The sequence below is a fragment of the Poecilia reticulata genome, linkage group LG16 (genome assembly GCF_000633615.1).
Source record: "Poecilia reticulata strain Guanapo linkage group LG16, Guppy_female_1.0+MT, whole genome shotgun sequence".
Classification (NCBI taxonomy): domain Eukaryota; kingdom Metazoa; phylum Chordata; class Actinopteri; order Cyprinodontiformes; family Poeciliidae; genus Poecilia; species Poecilia reticulata.
In genome coordinates, this window is record NC_024346.1 from 12,512,562 (window position 1) to 12,537,575 (window position 25,014).

A 25,014-nucleotide genomic window follows, 5' to 3' on the forward strand; every position below is an offset into this window, starting at 1 on the left:
TGTGTGTGTGTGTGTGTGTGTGTGTGTGTGTGTGTGTGTGTGTGTGTGTGTGTGTGTGTGTGTGTGTGACATTTCACAACACAAAATTTTGCTAAATTTTAGCTTAAATTGTCCCTGCTGTAGAACGTGGATGCCACCACAAAGAAAAATAACAGCAGTAATAAATGTCATGTAATACTGAATAAAAATATTCTTTTCTTAGTCCATTTGTATTGTTTTTATTTTCAAAATGTGTTGTAGAAAAAGTTTGAGAACTTACCCCGAAAATGTGTTAAATATTTTAAATTCCGGCAAAACTGGTGACGTGACATTTCTTGTTTTATCCAGTTTGCCCTCCACGCTGTTGTTTTTTTATTTTAACGCAGTTATGAGGCACGGTGGCCTCAAGTTACTTAACAGGTTGTTGCTAGGTAACCACAAATTACTCAACAAGTAGTTGCTAGGAAACCGAAGAGTGAGTTAGTTAGTTGATGACGCCAACCTTTTAAAGTCTTTCCTCTGCATACATCCCCCAGAATGCTGTGCGGTTCTGGATAAATATTTAATACTCTACCGTCAGCTCTATTGATCATGTGTCTATCGCAATATATATTGATTAATTGTAGCGCAAATCATATTTATTATGTGTTAGAACAATGTTAAAGCTTCCTCCCGTTGTGTGTTTTTTTCTTGCAGGCCTTTAATGTAATCAACGGGGGCTCGCATGCTGGTAACAGACTGGCCATGCAGGAGTTCATGGTTCTCCCTGTGGGTGCAGAGTCTTTCCGTGATGCGCTGAGGATGGGGGCGGAGCTTTACCAGACTCTGAGAAGCGTCATCAAGGAGAAGTACGGCCAAGATGCTACCAACGTGGGCGACGAAGGAGGGTTCGCCCCTAATATTCAAGAGAACAGTGAAGGTGAAAAGTCCACGCACTCGAAAACGATTCCTAATATTATATACCGTATTAACTGGCTTTTTTTCTTCTTCTCCGTAAGCCTTGGAGCTGATAAAGACCGCCATAGAGAAGGCGGGCTTCACTGACAAAGTGGTGATAGGGATGGATGTGGCCGCTTCTGAGTTTTTCAGCGAGGGTAAATATGACCTGGACTTTAAGTCCCCGCCCAACGCTGCCCGCAACATCAGCGCTGAGGAGCTGGCCAGCATCTACCAGGGCTTCATTAACAATTACCCAGGTTGGTATAGCAGGTTTCTATGCCAACCGGAGACAGGCAGTAGCTGCGTTTCCATTAGAAATGTGCGTAAATCTTTGTCGATAGTCTGCTAATGTCGAAAAAACACAATTTTGTAATTCCGTTAAATAAGAACTTAAATTAAAATTATGCTTTAATAAGCTTGTTCAAGCTATAAGTCAATAGAAATTATGGCAGTGATGGGTGTAAACAGTTAAAATGAAATATGCTCATCAGCCATCGTCAGCCGTGAGGCATTTAGGGGAAATGGTAGTCCGCGATTTTACAGAAGAGCTACGGATTCAGAACACTATTTTTTTATTAATTGTGGATATAATGAGTTTCACATTGTCTGAGAAAAAAAAAACCCAACAACATCCTCCTATTACTTCCTGTCATCTTCTTCAATGTTTTCGTCAGCAGTAACGTCCGGCTGTTGATCACGTGACTGGTGTGATGCGAAAAAAGTGCAAAATACATCTGTTTCGATGTGTCTGAAAAACAACATCCTTGCACAAAAACTTTTTTTTGTTTCAAAAGATGTTTCTTTTTTATATTAGTGTGTTTATATTAAGCATAGAATGGCACAAATGGAAATGACAAAATATTTTTGCTTAATGGAAACATGATGATTTTGAAAAAAAAAATCTTAATAATTTATTATAAAAGTTTGCCTTAGGATGGGTGGTTTTTCAGCTGTATAGAAATAGATGAATTTTGCAAATCTGCAATGGAAACATTTTCTTTGTCATCACACCAAGATGACAGGAACAGCCGGATGTTACTACTGGCCAGAAGGTCGAAGAAGACGACAGGAAGTAGTGAGAGGATTATGATGCAGCGTGTTTTTTTTAATGACAAAGCATGTAAACAAGTTTATCTATGTGTGATTGTCATTGTGTTTCGTAATTAATGGAAACACCACAATTGCAAAATTGTGTTTTTTCGACATTAGCAGAATATCAATAAAGATTTGCACAGATTTGTAACGGAAAGGCCATTACTCTCAGTGTTACTGCATCACTGCTGTTGGTAAACGCATTTTCTCTGGATAGCAGTGGCACAGTCCTGCCTTTATTTGCCAGAGGGCTAGCAAGATGAGAAAAAAGCAGATATCCGGAGAGTCTGCTCTCTCCTCATGACACCCAGGTCTGTGGAGGATGTTTTGATTATGTGTGACAGCACAGAAAGGCTTGTTATGCTGACAGGAGTGTGTGTGCAGCTTGTGGAACGTGAAATGTGTATGGCATCGTTAGCATCTTCATCCAGGAGCATCCCTTCTGTTGTTTCCTTCATAACAGGATGCGGTATTTGACTCATATATCCATTTCTTTCCTCAAGTCGTGTCAATTGAAGATCCTTTTGACCAGGACGACTGGCCTGCTTGGTCACAGTTTACAGCTTCGGTTGGCATCCAGGTGAGATGTGGCTGCCATTTTATGAAGTTAGATTACCTCAAACAGAAAACGAGCTTCACTGACATGGTCTCTAAAACAAGAACCTCCATATTTGTTCTCATAGATATCAATATATTTGTTGTTGTAGTATCATAATGTCACATTAGTAAGTCAAGGGAAAAAAATCACATGTTGGGAAACATCAGCCAAGAAATGCAAATGGTTCCTCCAAATGGAAAGTGACCCTAAGCATGCCACTAAATTAGCTACAATATGGCTTAATGACACCAAAGTCAGTGTTTTGTAATGGCCATCACAATGCCCTGATCTCAGCACCATGGAAAGTTTGAGATCGTGTAAAGCTTACAAATCTGACTCAGTTATGGCAGTTCTGTCTGGAGGAATGGGCCAAAATTACAGCAAACTATGGTACAGTCAGAGGCCTGTGGCGGGATACCCGTAATGTAAAATTAAGTTATATTTTTGAAAGGCAATAAGACCAAATACTAAGTAAAGGTATGTAAAATTATGAATTTAAAGCACATTTTAAAAAAATCATTCTGGCATATACCATATTTAATATTTATGTTGTAAAGTAGAACAGCTTTGTTGGTTTAATGGTTAAACATGTTGGAATGAACCAGTCAAAGCCTAAAAATAGTCAAAGTCTGATTTATTGTCAATTAATCATATGTGCTCACCATCCCCTGATGAAATGAATAACTTAAAAACATCACAAAACAATAAATAAGAACAAATAATAATAATAAAATGTTTTCCATAGAAAACACAGCAGTAATATTTTTTCAAAATCCCACGAACCAGATATCATATACAATTTTAAAAACTCAAACTTTAAAAAATAGTTAACAACTCAGATGGATAGAACTTGTAGGATAAAATTCAGCCAATTAGAGTCTAACTTGCTCCATTAGTTATACTCTAAATAATAAAACTAAGATACTGCAAGATATTACAAACTAACCAAAGAAAAACTGCACAAACAGAACGTAAACAGCAGCTTCCAGAGACTATGTGAAAGAGATAACTGCTTTATATATTTCCAAAGTGACAACGTAGTCGTCAACTCCAGTTCTGCTGGAAAACAAAACATCTCTTCATATTTTCTGGGACTTTTCTCTACAGGTTGTTGGAGATGATCTGACTGTGACAAACCCCCGCAGGATACAGCGAGCTGTGGAGGAAAAAGCCTGCAACTGTCTGCTGCTTAAAGTCAACCAGATTGGCTCTGTGACTGAGGCCATCAAAGCGTGCGTCACTGCTCTGTTTTTAAATCTCATATATGTGTGCCTGCAGTGCACCAGGCTGCATGCATGTGACACTTATTGCTGCTTCTCAGGTGCAAACTGGCTCAGGAGAATGGTTGGGGGGTGATGGTGAGCCACCGCTCCGGTGAGACAGAGGACACCTTCATAGCTGACCTGGTGGTCGGTCTCTGCACCGGACAGGTAACGTGCTCAACCCAGTGGATCATGTTTCCCTTCGACTGTGTTTTACATCTTTGTGGTTCACGTGTAAGTTTTCACATTAAGTGCGTGCATCCGCAAGGTTATCATAGTTGACTAAAACTAACAAAATAACAAAAACTGAAATTGAGAAAATATTTTTGTTAGCTTGAATAAATAAAAACGATAATTAACCCTTTCATGTGTGAATTATGATCCTTTGTGTCAGGATTTTTTTTACAGTTTTTTATTTTTATTTTCTTAAGGCATAAAAATGATAGGAAAAAAATCCATCCATTTTCTTACACCCTTGTCCCTTTGTGAGGTCGGGAGGGTTGCTGGTGCCGATCTCCAGCTAACGTTCCGGGCGAGAGGCGGGGTTCACCCTGGACAGGTCGCCAGTCCAGGGTGTGTTGCCCTTATAAAATGGACAAACAACCATTTTATAATGCATTAGTGTCCACTTCAGTGGTCTGTGTGCATTTAAAACATAAAAATCCACAAGAAGCACAAGAAAATGGCTTTTAGACAGCTGTCCACTGTAGTGACCACTATGCATGAAAGGGTTAATTTGGAAATATATCTAATTATAACTAAGTCGTGAGACTAAAACACACTGAAATTATAGATATAACATTCTTCATTTTTGTGTTCATGAATCTATTTGTTAGCCTTTCGAACTGATGTAAATTTCATTTATCTTACAAGCAGTTTATGTCAGCTGTCGACAAATTACGGTAATCCATAATCCTCCTGGCGGTTATGCTGCGCCAGTCTGCAAAATGGCAGCAGCAAATGCTGGGAGAAAACGGCAGAGTTAGCTATTCAACATTCTGTTGAGTATTCATTACCCAATCTATGTATACTTAATCCTGATGCTTTGACATTTTTGAATTTTACACTTAAAAAAACTAAAACTACTACTACAACTAATAAAAACTAAACTAAAGAATATTTAACTAATAAAAACTAGCAAACACACTCTAAAAACTAATCGACACTAACCAAATTAGAGAAAAATCACAACAAATTAAAACTAAACTATAATGAAAAACTATTATAACCCTGGTATTTGGACAAATAGTTGCAATTAACTGACTTTAGTTCCTTTCTCATCCATCTGTTAGATCGTTTTACTTAAAGTCTGATAATAGTTTAAATTTGTGTTTGTAGTTAAAAATTTAGCAAAAATACACATAAGTTCAGCATAATCTCAAACAGCAATATTAGCTTAAGAGAAAAAGCACCAGGTGCAACTGGAAACCTGTAGTTTGGACATATTCATTCAGTAGATGCTACTTGATAGCATTCAGAAAAATAAGCAAACATTTTTAATGGTCTTAATAATAAAACAGCCAAGCCTGTAAATGTTTCATATTTTCTGTCAGATCAAGACTGGTGCTCCATGTCGGTCGGAGCGTCTGGCTAAATACAACCAGCTCATGAGGTGAGTTTCTGTTTCACGTCATCATTCTTAAATATCATTTAAGAGCCTGTAATTTATGCATTTCTTCTCTTTCACGTCCATCCCTCTGTGTTTTCTGTCTTCCTCTCAGGATTGAGGAGGAGCTGGGGGACCAGGCCCGCTTCGCTGGTCACAACTTCCGCAACCCTAGTGTCCTTTGAGTGCCAGAGCCATCAGCAGGCCGAGAAACCAAATGTTTTTATGTACTCACTTGTTTCAGTGGAGCCCCAAACAAACCAAATAACTCATAAATAAGTCTTTGAAAAAATAGAAAACTCATTGTGGCAGTGTTGATCTCAGGCCTCAGAAAGTTAAGTCACACTTCTCTTGGTGGTCTTGTTATTGTCTTATTTTTTTTCCCCTCGTATTATGTGCTTTTCATCCATTCCTGAAAGGTGTTAGTCCAGGTTGTTTTTTTTTGTCAAATTCCTGTTTCAGTGCAACAATTTACTGGTACTTTGTCAAAAAACAATAAAGTTATGATATCGTCTTTAATGTTGTTTCTTAAAGTGATTCAGTTCATTTTGAAAATACTTTCTTAACCCCAGAGGGGGATTAAAGGTTGCTTTAACTCATGTTATCTAAATTTCTTCAGAGATTTGTTGAATATACAGAAAGCTGTGTGCAGGGATCCTGTAGTGGTCTGTGTTTCTGCAGATCTGAACAAGCCTCTGACTGAATACAATAAGTTATACTGCACTAATACTGCACTAGAAATTACAAATGACTTAATGAAAAATGGACTGACAGAAGTTCAAATGTAGAGTATTTTTGATTTAGTTTCTAGTGCAAATATTTTTGTATTCTTGAAGGACAAAAATGACAGGTAACTTTCAGTCAGATAAAGGAACTTGTTATAAGGCAATAACTGTGTAATATTGATGAAAAAGTACTAGTTCCACTGGCAGATTATTTCGCTTATAAAATGGAAAAAAATTCTTGTTGGAACTTGTACTTTTTCATCAATATTAAATAACGTCTTAAATATACCTGACTGAAAGGTTGTAAGTTAAATTCGTCTCATTTCAAGTTTACTACAATATATACTCAAGTAAAAGTAAAAAAGTTGTGTTACTCTTACTCGAGTACACTTTTTGGGCATCTCTAACTAACTTTGGTAGCACCTAACCAGAGTATTTTTGCTACTTTTATCCTATTTCCAAACCAAATGTGTCCCATTTAGTGTCAGTTCCGGGAGCCGCCAGCAGAGGGCGCGCCAGTAGAGAGGCGCTCCTACAGCCGAAGCCGCTTGTTGCTGCTGCCGCCGCCGCTGCTCCTCCTCGGGCTGCTTGCTGCTGGTGGCGATGATGATGATGAAGGAAGGCTGGAGCCACGCAGGCGCACCACGCACAGTCTCCGGACGGGTTGCCACGGTAACCACACAATAGGAGACGGGACAGGGGGCTGTGCGAAGGGGAGAGGAGAAGGAGTGAACGACAGGAGCGGGGAGGAGGAGGAGGTCTGCAGAGCCGCTTGACTGGACACACCGCTGCAACCCTCTCCCAGACAGACACATTCAACTGTTTCCAAACGAGTCCGAGGCTCCTTTGTTAAGACACAGTAGAAAAATCTCGGAAGCGCACACATTTACCTATTAAAACCAGACATTTATGGTTTTGTTGTTGTTTTTGCTCGTTGAGGTTTACTGCGGCGAGTTATTCAAGCTCTCCGTGTAGTAAAGGTGACTCTGGAGGGACTAGTCTAAGGAGACCCTCCCTCTTGATCCCCTCCCTCTTCAGAGTTTTGGCCCTCTCTCTGCGCCTCTCTTCCTCCCCCCTCCTCCTCCTGTCTCCCCCCTTCTCTCCTTATGCAAATCACGCCCTCACCACTCTCCCTTTCCCTCACCCGACGTGCATCCCTCTCTCTCTCCCTCTCGCTCGCTCTCGCTAAATATTTTGACTGTAAGACTGGAGAGGGGGTACAAAAAAGTGCAAGTCGTCTTGAAGAAAGAGGGGGGAGAGAGAGAGATGGGGGGTGCAAAATAGGAAAAAAAAAGGGGGGGGACCTAGAGGGGGTGGGGAAGAGGCATCAATTTGTACAGTCTGCAGTTGGCACCCCTGTTTTTTTTTCCCCTGCAAGGAGTAGCAGGCGATTTCTTCTGCGTTATTGTTATGATCGGATCCCGCTGCAACATGAGCCAGCGCCAGGCTCTGCTGACAGACGCCTGGGCCCTGAGGTGTGCGTGTCGGCGTGCAACATAAAGCAAAAAAAAAAAAAAAAAAAAGAGGAAAAAAAACACTCACACATACACATACAAGGAGAGAAAGGGAAAGGCAAAGTGGGAGAACGCATCGCTGGATATTATAGGTAAGAAGCAGAAAATGGATTCTTACACTCCTCTGTTTGTGAGCCACGTTTGTTCTCACCATGCCATTTTTTGTACCTACTCTTTGTGCGCTAATCATCATCATCATCATCATCATCCTCATCATCACAATCATCATCAATCTGCGTTGCTACATCTAAAAAATTACGTCCTGGCGAATAAATGCTGCACTACGCGGTGCATCCACATTCCTGCGAGGGGGAAAAAAATGGGGTCTGAGGGGAGCCAAAGCAAATCGCCATTCCGATTCACCTTTTTCTAACATGTGCATCGCTTTGAAAACAGACATCCGTGCAGACTGGGGAGTCATGTATGTGCTGCTGAACACGTCGCCGTGGAGGAGCTGGCTGGCTGGCTGGCTGGCTGGGGCTCCGCTGTTGGTAGCATATAGGCTGCAGCTATGCTCGGTCCCCCCCTCTGCATGTGTATCAGTAACATTTTTGCAGGAAGAAAAGAGTCGTTGCGGTGCACGATCGTTGGTGATGTAAGCAGAGCCACTGCATGCTGCTGCTTTGCATCACACACACACACGCAGAGAGAAGAGGCCAGTTTGTTGATGATGCATGTGCTGCGAGTTGGTGGTGACAGTGCTGGTGTTTGATGACCGGTGGACCACTGGCAGGCCAGCAAGGATGCCACCTGTAACTGAGAGGCATTGTTCAGACCCCCTACTGGATGCTGCTGCTGCTGCTGCGTTATTAATCAATTTATCTGCAGGTAAATTAAGGGACTATGCCTTACGCATTGGCTAGTACATGATTTAATAGACATGAATAATTTGTGGAACACATATTTTGGTCCATTTTGAGAGGATGGTTCATTCAGTTGCTGCAGATTTGTTGGTTGAACTTCTCTGTCTCATTGACAAATGTCCTCTATTTCTTTGAGATCTGGTGACAGCATAGGCTGTTACAGAGAATTCATTGGCATGTTCAGCAGGCTTTTAAGTCTAAGCTATTCTTAATTGGTATCAAGGGGCCCAAAATGTGCCAAGAACATATCCCCCTACACCAAAGGTTGGCAAGACTCAGCGATAAGATATGTTGGTCCACCACTTGGGTATAACCAGGCTGGACCTCCCTTTTGCCTTTAGAGCTACCTTAATTCCTCGTGGAGTAGATTCAACAAGGTATCAGAAACATTACTCCAAGTTTTTGGTCCACGTTGATGTAATCGCATCACGCAGTTGCTGCAGATTTATCTGCTTTACATCTGTGTTGCAAATCTTCATGTCCACCTTATCCTAAAAGGGTTATTCTTTATTGAAATCTGGTGACTGTAGAGGCTTATTTAGTCATTGTCAAGAAAGCAGTTTGAGATTATCTGATTTTGTGACATGTTGCCCTTCATACTGGAAGTAGCCGTCATAAGATGGGCACTCTATGGTTATAAACCAGCAGATATGATCATCAGCGATATTCAGGTAGGCTTTGGCATTTAAATGATACTAGTTGGTACTAATTTTTCCCAGACCATCACACCACTCCTCCATGCAGCGGTTGGACTGAGCCTTAGATGTAGGACGTGGAATACCATCATCTTTGAGGGAGTTCAGTATGGAGTTGCTCTTCCACATCAAAAGGGGTGACTTGAGGGGATTTGGGCACCTGATCAAGATGCCTTCCTTTGGAGGTTTACTGGATAGATCAGACTGAGAAGACATCCCAGAGCAGAACCTGCTAGTTGATTACATTGGTGTAGCAATACCTTGAGACCCCCAGAATGAGCAATAGTGTTACTGGGGGAGAAGGATGTCTGCATTTCTTTATCCGAGACTCCAACCCAGTCTCAGATAAGTGAAACAATAGGGATAGAAGAACTATAACCAACCCGAACCATTGAAACAAGGCTGAAGGAATTCATGCTTTCATGTCGTCTATGACCCTAAGGTATCAATATGGCAGATTTGGTCATCCTGTTCAACTTTAGTGTTATTTTTAGGTTTTTAGCTGACGGGAATGGTCTTTTGCTGTTGTAGTCTGTCTGCTTTAAGGGTCAAAGTGTTTTGTATTTCACTTTCCTTGGTTGCTCTAGTGGTAACTTGAGCTACCGTTGCCTTTCTGGCCCTATGAGCCATTCTGCCTTCAACAAAGCGTTTCTGTCCACATAACTGCCGCTCGCTTGATATTTTCTTTCTCAACTCTCCATAAACCAGAAACACTGTCATGCGTGACAGTTCCGCTGATCAACAGCTTCTGAAATAATCAGACCAGCTCGCCTGACACAAACAACTATACCACGTTCAGAATCTCTTAAATATTGCTGCTGGTGCTTTGAACTTCAGCATATCCTCCTCAGCACATCTGGATGAATAAATACATGGAGTTGCTGACATGTGATCGGCTAAGTTGCTATTTATTTTGTAAGCAATTGAACAGGTGTGACTAATGAAGAGACCAGTGAGTGTATATTCATTAATATCAGTGATTGTGACTTTCCTGATTTCACACTTGCTACAGGAGCCTTTTATTTAATTAATGTGTGTGTAGTAAAGCTGCTACATGACTCATCTACAGTGTTCATACACTCTGGCTCTACTCTAGCTGTTCTTTCTTTTCTCTTACAACCCTGCACACTATTTTTAACCTCATTTAATATTCATGAGCCATTTTTTTCATCATAGTGGCACATGAATGAATGGATTAGACCAACCCGATGAGTGCCTACTGTTCACTGTCGAGCAGAACCACATGGAAAAAAGAATCTTGACATTGTTCGTTCCCCTAATGGGTTGCTGAATAAATAAGCTTGTGATTCTTCTGACCATAACCAGGTCATGTAGGTTAACCACAAGTAGCTGTGGGTTGTTGTGGGGAAGGTGGAAGAAGGAGGGGGGGGGGTTGTGGCTCTCATTCCCAGTATGTCTCCTGCAGACTACATTCCAAAATGCCAGTATCCCAGTGTTGCAGCTCTACCAAACGGTGAATTCTGACAGTCAGAGTGGATGAACCTCTTGAGATTGTAGTTCTCCGTTGCTGTGCTGAAACCCAAGAGCAGAGAGGAGATTGTTTTGAGTGCAGCAAAGAGCAGTGGTGCCGATACAGTGTGGAGCATGCAGCGAATTTAAATGCTGTTTTTCTGGTCTTATAGTCTCGCATGTCTTTAAAAATGTCTCCGGTTCACAAACTCCCCTGCGAGCACAGATAGCAAAATGACGTCAATGACCACCGCGTCCTTTCATTGTGTTTTTTATTTTTTCACAGAAACATTGAGTACTTGAGCAGAATTCCCTTCAGGTTGACTCATGCCTTCTTCTCTTCTGTTTCTCTGCAGGTTTTTGTAGCTCTTGCAATTGGTAAACAACTGGAACCAGTTCTGTTCCTGGAATGGCTTCTGTTGTGAAATGGACATTATAAAGGAAAGATAATGAAAACAAGGACGCACAAAGAATCGGTATGCGCAAGGCCTAGCTTTTCTGTTTTTGCAGAATTGTCATAGGGTACATACATGCTTAATTTCTCAATGTTTGTCTTACTATGTCATAATTAGTAAGAAATTAGATAATTTTTCAAAATGTCAGGTTAGTCATTCTCTCCTTCTCTTTGTTGTTGTTCCTGCCCTTTCTTCTTTTCTTCATTTTTCCCTTTACTACTGCTACCCTAAACTACCTCCCCACCCCTTTTGTTTCAAATAACTCTTGTTTTTCTTTCAATTATCTCTTGTTCTCCTTTTTTCTATTCTCTAACACATAAACATTTAACACTTTGCACCACCCCACCATGTTTTCCCCTTTTGGTGGACTTTGCAGATGCCCATGCGCAGTGGGCGAAGGAGGGGGGCGAGTGAGGAGAGAAGGGGCAGGCGCCCGCACACCAGCCCAACTCGCCCTGAACGCACCGACCGGCAGACGGTTAGAGCTCATCTCTTTGTGCTCATTGTTACCTCTCACTGTCCTGACTGTAATAATATGCATGCATGCAAATGATAAAAGTAATGAAACAAAGAAAAACAGCCTATTTTGAATTTGGTGTGTGTGTGTGTGTGGGTGCGTGCGTGCGTGCGTGCGTGCGTGCGTGTGTGTGTGTGTGTGTGTGTGTGTGTGTAAGTGAGTCATCAGTATGGTTGCTACAGACATACCCTTGCAGTGTTAAGAACTGTTTAAGTCATTTTTTGTCAGCACGTTGAAACCTTTGATGCTTCGTGTTTAAACGCATGCAGCTGCAGGCTTTGTTCTAAAAACAGATATGAGCCTATTATGGATTCAGTACAACAAAATTAAAAGTCTTGTGTTGTTTTAGCAGAGAGGTGGTGGTGAGGAACTGGCTGGAAATCGCTTCAGTTGCAGATCACAAGGACATGATTCATCGGAGAGTGAGGGGGAGGAACTTGTATCACCTCCAAAGAGACAGAAAGTTCAGGTTTGTGTTACATGTCGTCAGCTTCTTATATAAAGATCCCTTATTAAGCAACTTGCACCTTGCTGTCTTTGACAAAAATCTATTTTTGACTCTACCTCACTCTAATGCTACTCGTTTTTTTTTTTTGTTAGGATTCAGCACCAAACCCAAATCCTCCAACATCAACACACTTGACTGAAAGCTCAACAACTTCCACTGTTCCACCTCCAACCTCAGCTGCAAGCCAATCTCGGGAGAGTGACAATGAAGATGGCCAATCCCAGGGCAGTAGGAGTTCAGCCGTAGGGAGCCTGGCCAATAGCAGTAGCAGCCTGAGCAGCGGGCGGGATATAGACCAGGACAATCGATCCTCATCTCCGAGTCTTTCCGCTTCCCCTTTGGGTAGCCTGGACTCTGATTCTGATGGGCCCGATTCACCAAAGCAAGGAGAACGTGAGAAAGGTAAAGAGGTTGGTGCAGGGAAAGTGACTGGGGAGGATAGGAGAACATTACGAGAGGGGAGAGGAGAAGAATCGTGTGGCGATGGAGAAAAACGAGACGTAGAGACAATTGAAGATTCTTCATCTCTGAAGCCCCCTTCTACTCCCTGCTCTTCCTCTAGTCTAACTCCTTCTATTCGAGGAGGAGATTCATCGAATGACAGCAATAGTGGGAGAAAATCATATTTCTCCCTGGACTCCAAATTGATGTGTAAAGTTGAGTATGGCTCACCAGCAGGTGTTGAAAGCAACAGAATGACTTCCAAAGCCAGCACACAGTGCATAAACAAGACAACCATTTCTGGAGGAGATTTTTCACATAACAGCCCCAACATTCCCCATTCGTTGCCCCCTCCTCTTCCTCCTCCACCTGCCCTGAAGCCGTTGGAGCTTGGACAAAACCTGCCGGCTGAGGTTAAAACAGAAAGAGACAAAACTGAAAAAACAGAGAAACTCATGGACAAGGCTCAGTCCACGCCTCCTTCTCTGCTGCCACAGTGCAGCCCGCAGCCCCTGTCCCAGTCTCAGCCTCAGACCCAGCCCTCTAGCCATCCTCACCACTACAGCTCCAGTTGGCAGGGCGGGGCAACAACTGGTTGCCAGGGGAGCTGGGGCTACTCCCGCTATCCTGGCAGCCACCACCCACAGCACCAGCCCCCCGTGCAGCAGCAGCAACTTCCCTCCGTCTACAACCCGCCATCCTCTCGCCACTCCTCGTCCCACCCCTCTTACCTTCCCCATCCTCACCCCCACCCTCACAGAGAGTACCTTCCCAGGTACGCTGGAGGGGGAGGGGACAGAGAGAGGGGCCCCACAGGAGAGAGAGAGAGGGGAGTAAGAGGAGAGTGTGGTGGGAGAGAGATCACCAGAGAGTTTTCTGCTCCTGTTGGCAACAGCAGCAACAGTAATGGAGGGGGGAGTAGTAATAATGGCTGTGGTGCAATGAGTGTCCCCAACAGCATTCCAGCTCGGGAGTTTGGGGGGATGCCCGTAGGGCAGAACAGGGAGTACCAAGGCTCAGGAAGAGATGGACCCAACTTAGGTCCAGATCGAAGAGACTTTGGTTCAGCATTCAGGGACAGGGAGCGCGAAAGGGAACGGGAAGGAGGAAGGGAGTTTAATCTGCCAAATCAAAATCAGAATAGAGACTTTGGCCCCACTGTACCCACAGGAGGGCACCCAAGAGACAAAGATGGCAACAGATGGAGTGAGTTTGGGAGCCAGACAAGAGAGGTTGTGAGCAACAGCAACCCTAATAACAACTCCATACCACAAGGGAACCCCCCAAGTTCAACCAGTGGTCTACCAGTCGCCCCCATGCTGAACCGTGACCCACCTGCATCACCCCAAAACAACCTCAGTCACCCTTCTCATTCCTCTCTTCCCCAGCATCCCCATTCTCATCCCCCAAATTCATCCAACAGGGATTTCCCCCCACCCATGGACCAGACACAAATGCCTTCAACTGGAGCAGATCACTTCCACAGAGACTATCCTCCAAGTGGAGGAAAAGACTTTCCAGCTGCGGCACCTCCTTCTGCTGGCACAAATCGAGAGTACCTAAGCTCCCCTGGAGTGACTCCAAACCTGGGACGAGAGTACCCAGGGACAGGAGGAACCCAACACGCCCACCCACCTCACCCCCACTACCAGCCTGGGCCCAAAGACAGAGAGAGGGATTCAAACCTGCGAGAGTCTGCTCTCTACCAAAGCCGTGGAGGCCCTAATCAGCCTCCTGCACTCTCTCCTTCCTCCTCTTCCAGCCATCATGGACAATACCCACATCCACCTCCTCAGCCACCTGTACACCCCCCTCAAAGCTCTCATTCCCAGGCACCCCAATCAACTATGGGACCTAGTACACGGCCTCCACTCTATCAGTCCTCTGCTCAAACTCCTCCAACACCTCTATCTCCCTTACCTAGCCCATCTACCAATCAGATGGGAGCCTTCTCATCCTTTCCCTCTGGCTCTTCCTCTGCACCCACCTCACAACTTCCCGTTCCAGGTGTGTCATCCAGCTGTTCACCTGGATGCCGCCCTTCGTCTTTCCATGGCACTTTGAACAATCATCCTCAGTTCAGTGGCACATATCACTCCAACGGAAGCAATGGCAGCACCATGGCAAACAGCAGTAGCAACAGTAGCGCAGTCAGCAGTAGCAGCAACACAAACTCACAGGCACCCTCGCCTCAGAATGTCTCGAAGGCCCCACCACCTCTTAGTAACTCCACCAACAACAACAACAACGTCTCAACACCTGCCTTGACCTCATCACTTCCTGGTGTGGAGGGACACTCAGACTCAGGTCTACCTCCAACAGCCGTCATCAAGGAAGAACCACCAGAGGACCAGGAAGAAACTGAAAGCCCTCCCCCAGTGTTAAGAAGTCCCTCACCTGAACCAAAACACGTGGATATTCCTATTCACGCCAGCCAATCAGCACGGTAAAATCAAACTGGAATGAAGAGCCTTGCAAAAGTATTAATACCTCTGAGATTTTTCACATTTAACATTTTATCACACTAGACCAGGGGTGCTCAAGTCCAGTCCTCGAGCGCTACCATCCTGCAACTTTCCGATGCATCCCTTCTCCAACACACCTGAATCAAATGAATGGCTCGTTACCAGGCCTGTTCAGAGCTGAATGAGTGCTGATGAGGGAATTCAGCCATTTGATCCCAGTCTGCTGGAATAAGAATGCATCTAAAAGTTGCAGGACGGTAGCTATCGAGGACTGGACTTGAGCACCTCTGCACTATACTCACAATCTTGTACGTATTTCTTTGGATTTTATGTGATATACCAACATAAAATACAGTGTAATTTTGTAATGGACGGAAAATTATCTTTAGAGTATTTTAGAATTAAAAATCTAAGGGCATGCTAAGGGCATGCCCTGCCTGAGTTAATACCTTTTCCTGGAATTAGTCCTTTGATGTGTGTATCTTCTATCTTTTTGCCCGTGAAGATGCTTCCCTTTCTTTTTTTTCAAAACAGACTGAGTCACTTTTCAATACTTTTAACTGATATTATCATTTAGATTTTGGACTTGTGTCTCCTTGTGACAAACTGCTCTTCTGACTTTCTCTCAACAGCTCAACAATCTCACCACACTTCCTGGGCCTAACTGCTTTACGCCTATACACACATAAAATCCCAATAAAGTACACTGAAGTTTGTGGTTGTTATGTGAAAAAATTCAAGAGGTGTATTGCAAAGAGCTTTTAGTTCTTAACATTAGACTGACTCCTAATAGTTGTAAACACTTTGTCCAATGATTCTAGGTTTCACAAGGTCCTTGACAGAGGCAGCGGAAATTCCTGTGCCCGCAGCGATGTCCTCTTTGTCCCGTTGGACGGCTCCAAACTGTGGAAAAAGAGGAACGAGATGATTGAAAGAGCTCGCAGGGAAGTTGAGCAGAGGGCCAGAGACCTGAGAGAGAAAGAAAGGGAACGGGAAAGAGAGCGTGAGAGAGAACTGGATCGGCATCTACAGGTGTGCACATTTCAGCGTGATAATTATGTCCAGTGTCAGATTTTATGGATTCGATGTAGATTAAATTGATCTGTTGAAGTGAGGGGAGGAACGTAGGTCACATACACATGATTTACTGTCCATCTGTTTTCTCTTCCAGCACCAGAAGGATGTCAGTGCTGCTGGAGGGGGACGCCAGGGTTCCTCGCTCTTCTTCCCCCCCTCGTCCTCCATCATTCTTGACCCTTCCTCTTCCTCTGCCTCTTCCACCGCCAACGTAGTCGCCCACCCTCCCATTCACCCCCAGCACCACCCCTCACATCCACACGCTCATCTTCCACAGACACATCATCTCCACCCCTCTCTGTCCCACGCTATTCCCCACTCCCTTCTCTTACCCACCATGGGTGGGGCGTCGGCAGTGGTTGGTGGGCCTCAGGGGGCCCTGGGGATTGGGTTAGGAGGTCCATATTTAGGACCTGACACACCAGCCCTGAGAACCCTGAGCGAATACGCTCGCCCACATGCCATGTCTCCTCTTGGGGCAGCCAGTCGTGCTCAGGCACACCACCCTCAAGTTCACCATGGTCACCCCCATGTCCACCCCTCATTCTTCCTCCCTCAATTACAAAACCATGCTTTGAGCCACCCACACCACCTACCCACCGATGCAGCAACGGCAGCAGCCATCTTGGGCTTTTTGTACGGTGGCAGCCTTGAAGGTGGTCCAGGTGTTCCTGGGCACCCTGGGGTGGCCGGGGGCCCTGTACCAGGAGGAATCGGCGGTGCAGGTTTGGGAGGCGTGGGTTTCCCTCACGCAATGGCAGCTCATCGAGATCGGCTAAAGCCTGGATATGAGTTTAAGAGTGATGAGCGGGTTTATCCTGTGGGATCCATACCCGATCCTGCAGCTATTGCGCTTGCTCATTCGCATGCCCATGCCCATGCCCATGCCCACAGCAACGCCCATGCACATGCTCACTCCCTGCTGCTTGCAGGAGGTGCAGCAGCTAATGAAGTATCACTCTATGGCACTCCTCCTCCTCCCGCTCCACCTGGACCTCCACACCTTCAAAACCCAACCCTGGCACAAGTGACCCGACCTCCACAACCTCCTGCTCCACAGTCACTATCTAATCCTCCTCCTTCATCCCTCCTTCCACCTTCCCTCCCCTCTCACCCTTCATCTGCCCCACTGGCCGCCCCCTCAGCCCCAGCACCACCTTCCGCACCTCCAGCCGCTCCTCCTCAACCTGCTCCACCGACCTCCAACTCTTCCTCACTTCATCACCCAGTGCCCCACTCTTCTTTCCCTAACTCCCTGTCCTCTCACGTGCCTCCGCCTCCTGCCCCAGCTGCTCCGCCCGAGACTTATCCAACTCCCACGCGCTCCCCTGCCTCGTACGAGCGTGACAGGAGCGGAGCGAGGGAACGGGAGAGGGAGCGGGACAGAGCAGCTTTGCCGGCCTTTGGGGACAGAGAGCGAGAAAGAGAGAGGGAGCGAGAAAGGGGAGGGAGTGGGGGAGGCGGAGGCGGAGGAGCAGGAGGGGGGAATGGAGGTGGAACAGGGGGAGGAGGTGGAGGAGAGAACCTGGGGCGTCTGCAGATGTTGAATGTGACGCCTCATCATCACCAGCATTCACACATCCACTCACATCTTCACCTGCACCAGCAAGACACAGGTACCAACTGCTATTACCATTGCTGTCAGAGTCAGCTCACACCACAAACCACAGATCTGTCACTATGAGCCAAGTTAGACACAAAACGTTACTTCAAAACATCTGCTTAGTTAGTAGTTAACAGATTATGCTGTTTCCAGATCTCAAAATGCAACAAAAGTCCAAACTCAAAGAGTCAAACTTCGTTCTTACTTACAATGATTGTAAATGATTACACTGGTCAGCAGCCAAAAAACAGCTTTTCAACTGTTTTAGGGTAAAAAAAAAATCTCATTGGTTTTGCTCAATCTGGTCAGCTTTCTGAACTATGGAGCAACATGAGCATCAAAATGCACAACTTGTTCTCACATATGGATCGGTTTGCTGAGAGTCTGGGATCAATGAGTGATGATCAAGAGGAGAAAGTCCGTCAGGACAGAAAAGAGATGGATAATTTTACACAATGGAGACGTAATGTTCAATTTACATATCGTTACCCTTAATAGTGTATACTGTACAATTTACAGAAATCCAAGTTTGTAACATTTCATTAATACACTCTGTTAAGAAACGTTCTTTTTTCTCCTAAGACCTTTTTTGGATGAGAAATATAAACAGAAATTAACTAATAATGTCACAAAAATGTTATTTTTATAAAAACCTAACCTGATTGAGAAAAATTTATGTCATTTTTGGATTCAATGGTGCAAAATAGTCCTAATTCATTTGAAAAAACAGACAACTTCCAAAACAGTGGTCTCAAACTCCAGTCCTCCTCAGCACCCAGAGTCCTGCAACGTTTAGATGTCTTTCTGCTTCAGCACAGCTTCAATATCAGCTCATTAGCAGAGCTCTGTAGAGTATGACTGTGTTCTAGTGAGGCAGTTTCACCTTGTAATGCACGAGTGTAGGGCAAGGGACACATGTAAAAGTTGCAGGACTCCAACCCTCGAGGAATGCAGCTTAAGACCACAGGTTTAAAATTATTTTAATAACTGTATAGTATTATTTACAGCCTCTTACTCTTGCTTGTATATATGTTATCTCTGTACATACCTTTGACTTGCTGCCGTTAAACTTGAAATGCCCCACTGTGGGACTGTAAATGATATTTTTATTCTATTCCGTCTCACAGTTTGATGAAATTTACAGACCTCTTTATTCTTCGGGAAACTTTGTCAGTGTATGAAATTCTTATTTTCCCTGCTGTAGTGCAAATAAATCGATGAAAGAAAACCAGGGCCAGAATTTTTTCAACATTTACAAATATGTGAAAAAGTAATTTTCTCTTTTATTTACAGTTTCCTTCCAAGGTGCCAGACTTTCTTGTAATCTTTAATCTCAATTAGTATTTATTTTACTTTCCTTTAGGTGGTTTAATGTTTATCTTTTTCTTAGGTATTTTGAGTCTCACTATGTCTTTAAATTATCAAGTCATTCAGCTCTGACATGTAAATAATTCATGCTTATCTTTTAGTACACTCCATGTTGTTTTAAAAAATAATACCGGACACACAGGATCAGTTTCAGAAAAGTTTTCATCCACATGAACCCGCACAGATCTGCCACTGAGCGACGTTTTTTTAAACGCACCAAAGTGTAATGCGAAGCTAAAACCTGCCAGCCAATCAGAATGCTTCAAAACAACCATGACTTCCTGTTAGGAGTTTGGAGATTAATTTATAAAGCCAGGTATTTGGGTTGAAGTACTTTAGATAGTGTATTAGAATATAGTTATTAAAACATTCAGACAATGTCAATTGGGAATCATGTCATAGATTGTAATGATGTCTACACACGTAAACAAGAGTTTTCTCCAATCGCCACTTTGTTTTCATAAATAATCATTTTTTGTGATATCAGAAAAAACATATAAAAATGCATCAGTTTCTCTATATAACAAGCCTTATTCTCCTCTCGCTTGTTTGAATGTTTTCTACGTTTTATTTTCTGGAATAACACCAAATAAAAGTCGTGTGATTGTATGATTAAATATTTGTTCTACTAATCATATTCAACATTATTCCCTGACTTTCTTTTGATCTGATCTAATGAAAGCTCCTGACTGTAAAGCGTCTTTTGAAGATCCTGCTTTGACTCACTTTAAATGTGTCCTGTATTTCCTATTACATCACTGGCATCCAGCGGCGGGCGGGGTTCACCCCCTGATGGACCCGTTGGCGTCGGGGTCTCCTTTGGCTCGCCTTCCCTACCCAGGAGCAGCGCTCGGCACGCCCATCCTGGCTCACCCCCTCACTGACAGCGAGGTGCTTCGCCAACAGCTGTTCGGTGAGGAGAAGGCTCCTCGTCCATGTACTCGTTCAGTTTTCTTCTCTAAAAACAACACAGTGCTAAAAACGATTACGGACATGCCGCTTTTCTCTCGACGGTGACCTCTGACCCTCTTTTTTGCTGTGGGGACAGGTGCTCCTTTCCGTGACTTGCCCCAGCCTTCCTCCCTCACTGGTCCCATGTCAGCGGCCCATCAGCTCCAGGCCATGCAGCAGGCCCAGAGCGCGGAGCTGCAGATCCAGAGACTGGCCCTGGAACAGCAGTGGATCCACCACCATCACCACCACTCCCTCACACAGGACGAGTATTACAGGTGCTAAAGCCATCCGTTCGTTTTGTCTGAACTGTAATCGATTATTCTGACGATCAATTGGAGAAAAATATCTTTTTGCAGGTTTTTCAATTAACCAGGTTAGCCTTTTTTATACAATATATTACATTAAAAGATGCAAAGAAACAACTTAAATTCACTTTTTAAATAAGAAAATAATAATTTTGTTGCCTAAAATGTAATGACTTATCATTCCTTTAGTGGAAGCTCGATAATCTGTAGTTAAAATCAGCTGGTAATTTATAGTTTTTGTTTTGTTTTATTAAATAAGCTTCTTCCTTCTCCCTTTTGGACACGCTATGTTGACATTCTTTGTTGGTTTTGTTGCATTATTTTCATTGTTGTTTTACTTTGTTTTTTGTTTATTCGTGTAGTTATTTATGTTTGTTTCTGTTGTTTTATTCATGTCTGAAATACATTATTAAATTGCAAAAAAATAACTTCTAACATCAAAACCTCAACCGTTTCTGCTTCACTTAGCATCAATTCAGTATTGGAGTAAACTTTTGAGTATTTTGAGTTTTTTTTTTTTTTTTATTAACTCATTAACAGTTGGATTTAAAAAGTTGCTTAATTACAGAATTTGACCCACTAAAGCTAAACCTTTTACCACTCGAGAAGTTTTGGGTGGAACATATTTACCCAAAACTAAATATGTTCTATTTAGTCTAATTAAAAAAAAGTTGTTTTTTTTGTAAAAATTTTGGCTTATTTGCTGCTTATTTATATTATGCTGGCCTGTAATTTAACTGGAAAGCTTTTTTTCCAGTTTGAGATGTTGTCTTTTAGCCTAAGTTTGCTTTAACCATAAAATGTTTCTTCTTAGGTTTTCTATGGAGCTAAACTAGGGCCATAAATTTTGTTCAAAAGAAGAAAAAAAATAAAACTTGAAAAAGTTGAAACTGAAAAAATGTTCAAAACTACTTTCCAGACTTTTTGGTTTCGAGAAAGTATTTCAGTTTCAATTTTTTTTTCTTTTCAACAAACTTTATGGCCCCAATTTAGTTCCATAGTTTTCTGTCACTAATTTTCTGAAACTTTCACAGAACAGATTTTTACTGGATTTAAAGAAACCTCTAAAGGAAATCGGTTGCACTGAATTTTATTTAGGCATATTTTAGTTTAGAGGGAAAAATTAAAATCTACCCCACATTTTTTTTGTTTTATTTTACTTCCACTTAGGAATTATGCCGTTATCACATAAATCCCAGTAAAATACATTAAAGTTAGAGGCTGCAATGTGACAAAAAGTTAAAAAGAGATCAATTTGCTTTTGCGAGGCTGATCAGCTGCAACTTTTGAAAATGTCCACCTGCCTTGAAGTTGTTGTCCACAAAGGACACTTTAAAGAACGGTTTCTAATGATGATTGTTCTCTTATTCTTGCCTCCTGAATCTTATAAATCAGGTTTTGCTTCAGCATTATCACAGAAACACACTGTTGAGCATGTCGCCATGCAAAAGTATTGATTTTGCTTTACAGAAATAAAACTGATGCCGAGTGTTTTAACATCCATTATCATCCTGTTTGCTTTTGGTTCTGCTATGTGGTGACTTTTTTGGATTTAAGACCTACGGAAAAATCTAAATTTTATATTTTAATGTCTGTAAAATTATGTTAATAATTCAGGTATTAATTTCAATTATAAAGCCTGTAATGACAGTCTGGATTTCGATCTCAAATGTGGAGAAACTTTGTATTAAACCCGCCCTAAATCCACGACTGAAAGTTTTAAATCTCCAATAATTTGTTTAGATTTTGCTTCCAGGCAGTCAGATTTAGTTATAAACTTTTAAAGTAAAACATTTTCTTTTCGCTTTTTCACTTATTGTCTGTCAGGCGCTCGATCAGGTTGTTGTGCAGTATTATCTCTAATAAATTTAAAGAGTAAAAAAACATTAAAGAACAAGAGATCCAGTGACTTTTACTCCAAGGCAGACTTGATGCATATATTTGTTTTTTTCTGGAATATCTTTATCTCCCTGACTATTTCTTGTGTTTAGATTAACTTGCACAAATGCAACAGAGTCTAGAATGCCATTAAAAATAAAGCAAAATGTAATCCGAGATTATTTCTCGTGTTTAAAAGCCTCTCCAAGCCATGTGGAAATATGGAGAGTTTACGTTTGTTGATCTTTACTCTGTGCATGAGAGGAAAGGAGGAAAGATTACAACCTGTAGTAAAAAATGCAATTTATGTCGTTGTGTTTAAACACTGAATTAAAATCACTTTTAACTCAGAAGAAGGTTGGAATAATCTGACTTTCTCTAGTAAATAAAGCCAATCTTTTGATTTGAGTGTTTCTCTCTGCTTCCTTGATTTAAATATTTCCACTAAGGTTGGCAGATTTGATTAATGTATTTGAAAGCAAACTGTAAAAACTGAGGCTGGGTTTAAATTAGGGGAAATTGGATCAGATGTCAGCAAATGTCTAAAAATCAGCCTCTGTCTTCTTCTGCTCTGCTGTGATCGAGGTTTGGCTGACAGACCGACCCACCAGGTCATGTCATCATCCCACTTTTACCAATTCGGCGACTTTCTTGCTTTATTTAGCAACATTTCAGATAAAAAAATATGGTATTGGCTAAAACCGGAATTGGCAGGATTTTTAAAGATCTGTGATCGGCCAAAAAGCTGCAATCGGTTTAAGTAATTTGTTTGTAAACACAATTGCAGAACAGGAAGTGGGCCGAAACCAAAGGTCATCACAAAGCTTCACCTTTCAGTTTCTGCTCCGCGACGCTGATTTGGTTCTGGTTTCTGTAGGGGATGTTGAAAAGTTTCTTTCAGTGGAAATGCACCTTTAGGGCTGCCAAGAGTTAACCGCAGCATCTTCTTTAAAAAACAAATAAAAGCACTCAAACGAAAGGTTGGATTTTTCTACTTTTTCCGTGTGAGATCATGCTGCGGATGAATTTGTTTTAAGGCTTCTTAGAAATGCTTACCATGTGTGTGGAGGATGCTATCAAAAACTTTACTCACAATCTATAAAGATGCATCAGTGAACCACATGTAATGATGCTGATCTTTCCATTAAAGTAAACCCGAGCTCATTTCTTCTTCTTCTTCTTCTTCTTCTTGTGTGTTTTGTGTTTTTTTTTTAATCTTTCAGTCACCTGAAGAAAGAGAGTGACAAGACCCTGTGAGGGAGGGGACACGATGCAGAGCGGCTCGGGCAAGAAGTCGAAACAAAACACGTGAATCTGTGCAAGAACAGACTGAAAAACAAACAAAAAAAGAAAAGCACTGAAAACAAAGAGGGAACTCATCAAACTGAACCTGGACGGGAACGTTTCGAAGGATTAACAAAAGAAGAAGGTGTGAAAATGTTGCACATCGTCCCTGCAAACTGCACCAGAGTCCCAACGTTTCCTGTATTAACCTTGTTTTGTATCGTGCTCTGTACAGTATATTAGCCGGGAGGGGAGGAGGATTGTGAAGTACAGTATGTTGTAAAATACTTGATGCCAGAAGGAATGTGTACATGAGTCTCTTTTCTGTCGTTGCATGTAGCTAGGCGCTTCTTCTGAGCCGGTGGAGCTTTTGGTTCTCTTTTTAGTAAATCCTCCCCTCTTTTGTATCCGAGGGGCGTTCGATATGCATGAGACCAGCAATTTTAGTGTTTCTGTTCATGATGATAGTATTGTTATTATGATTAATGTCGTCCATTTGTTGATAATGATATAATTATATATACAACACATATTATTTGTATTATTTTTTTACATTTTCATGGTATGGCGGTCGGTTTTTAATTTTTATTTTCGATTTACCTTGTGAAACAAGATGCAAATGAGGGCAAAAGAAACAAAAAATCTGGGAATAAATTATAATCTCTTTTTTTGCTATAGTTTCCCGAGTCTTGGTGTGTGTTTCGGAGTTTTTGCCCCGTCTTTTGTTTTATACAAGTCATTCGTGCACAAAGCATATCAAATTCCTCCCACTCCTCCCCCTCTGCACCAGCCTCTCCCTCCCTCCGTCCCTCCATCCCTCCCTCTCTCGGGTGAGTGTAGCTAATAAGAGACACATGGGATGAGTGTGAGACATGGGAGGTGAGTCGCTCCAGTGAGCAGCAGCAGCAGCAGCCACCCTGTAGAGCCAGCATTCCTGACTGCGCTGTAAAAAAGGAAAAAAGAAAGAAAAACGGAGAAAAGAGGGAAATTTGGGGAGAAGGAGAAAGAAGGGAGGAGCTGAAAGGAGTGATTTACTGATGCTGCTGAAGGCTCAGGGTTGTGTGTGTGTTTGGGAGAGGGGGTGAGACCGACCAGAGGAATCTCCTCCCTGCAGACCTGCGGCCTTCGCTGCCGCCCCACAGATCACATTTATTGATACGTCTCAAAATCTGCAGCTCCATTCCTTCACGCTGCTGCGGCTGCTGCTGGGCGTTTCGTCTTTTCTGTGGGGTTTGTGTCATTTAATGTCACCTTGAAAAAGTGTGTCAACATAATGTAAAGCGCCTTCCTGCAGGACAGATCTCATTTTTACCCCCTCTGGTGAAATCACATCTGGGGTTTTATTCTTAGCACATCATCAGTCGTATTTTTTTTTTTTTTTCCCCCTCCGGCGTGGAGGAGGAGGTGAAAGTCAAA

General features: G+C 42.7%; 2 protein-coding genes across 4 annotated transcripts in view; both read left to right on the top strand.

The window, feature by feature from the left end:
* Window positions 1-5,995, top strand: part of LOC103477990 (gamma-enolase) — a 10,891-nt gene extending 4,896 nt beyond the window's left edge. Inside the window, exons 7-13 of the mRNA XM_008431410.2 lie at window positions 676-898; window positions 978-1,175; window positions 2,514-2,590; window positions 3,716-3,840; window positions 3,930-4,038; window positions 5,424-5,482; window positions 5,592-5,995. Coding sequence (XP_008429632.1) covers window positions 676-898; window positions 978-1,175; window positions 2,514-2,590; window positions 3,716-3,840; window positions 3,930-4,038; window positions 5,424-5,482; window positions 5,592-5,661 — 861 coding nt within the window. The 3' untranslated portion in view covers window positions 5,662-5,995. The remainder of the gene's footprint in view (window positions 1-675; window positions 899-977; window positions 1,176-2,513; window positions 2,591-3,715; window positions 3,841-3,929; window positions 4,039-5,423; window positions 5,483-5,591) is intronic.
* Window positions 5,996-7,331: 1,336 nt separating this feature from the next.
* On the top strand, window positions 7,332-24,275 carry atn1 (atrophin 1). Of its 3 annotated transcripts, none has more exons than XM_008431407.2 (10): window positions 7,332-7,807; window positions 11,100-11,219; window positions 11,575-11,676; window positions 12,065-12,184; window positions 12,316-15,110; window positions 15,951-16,161; window positions 16,301-17,822; window positions 19,947-20,114; window positions 20,226-20,406; window positions 23,538-24,275. In XM_008431407.2, exons 2-10 carry the CDS (start codon window positions 11,193-11,195, stop codon window positions 23,569-23,571), a joined length of 5,160 nt encoding a protein of 1,719 aa, XP_008429629.1. In that variant the 5' UTR covers window positions 7,332-7,807; window positions 11,100-11,192; the 3' UTR covers window positions 23,572-24,275. The 3 variants fall into 3 exon arrangements, with proteins under 3 accessions (XP_008429629.1, XP_008429630.1, XP_008429631.1); XM_008431408.2 differs by having other exon boundaries at window positions 12,068-12,184; XM_008431409.2 differs by having other exon boundaries at window positions 7,333-7,807; window positions 19,947-20,090.
* Window positions 24,276-25,014: the final 739 nt, after the last annotated feature.

Excerpts from the sequence above, each read along its gene's own strand:
- atn1 (XM_008431407.2), top strand. The coding sequence starts at position 11,193 with ATGAAAACAAGGACGCACAAAGAATCG. Across the intron at positions 11,220-11,574 it reads CAAGGACGCACAAAGAATCG|ATGCCCATGCGCAGTGGGCG; the intron begins GTATGCGCAAGG and ends TGGACTTTGCAG. Across the intron at positions 20,115-20,225 it reads GGAGAAGGCTCCTCGTCCAT|GTGCTCCTTTCCGTGACTTG; the intron begins GTACTCGTTCAG and ends CTGTGGGGACAG.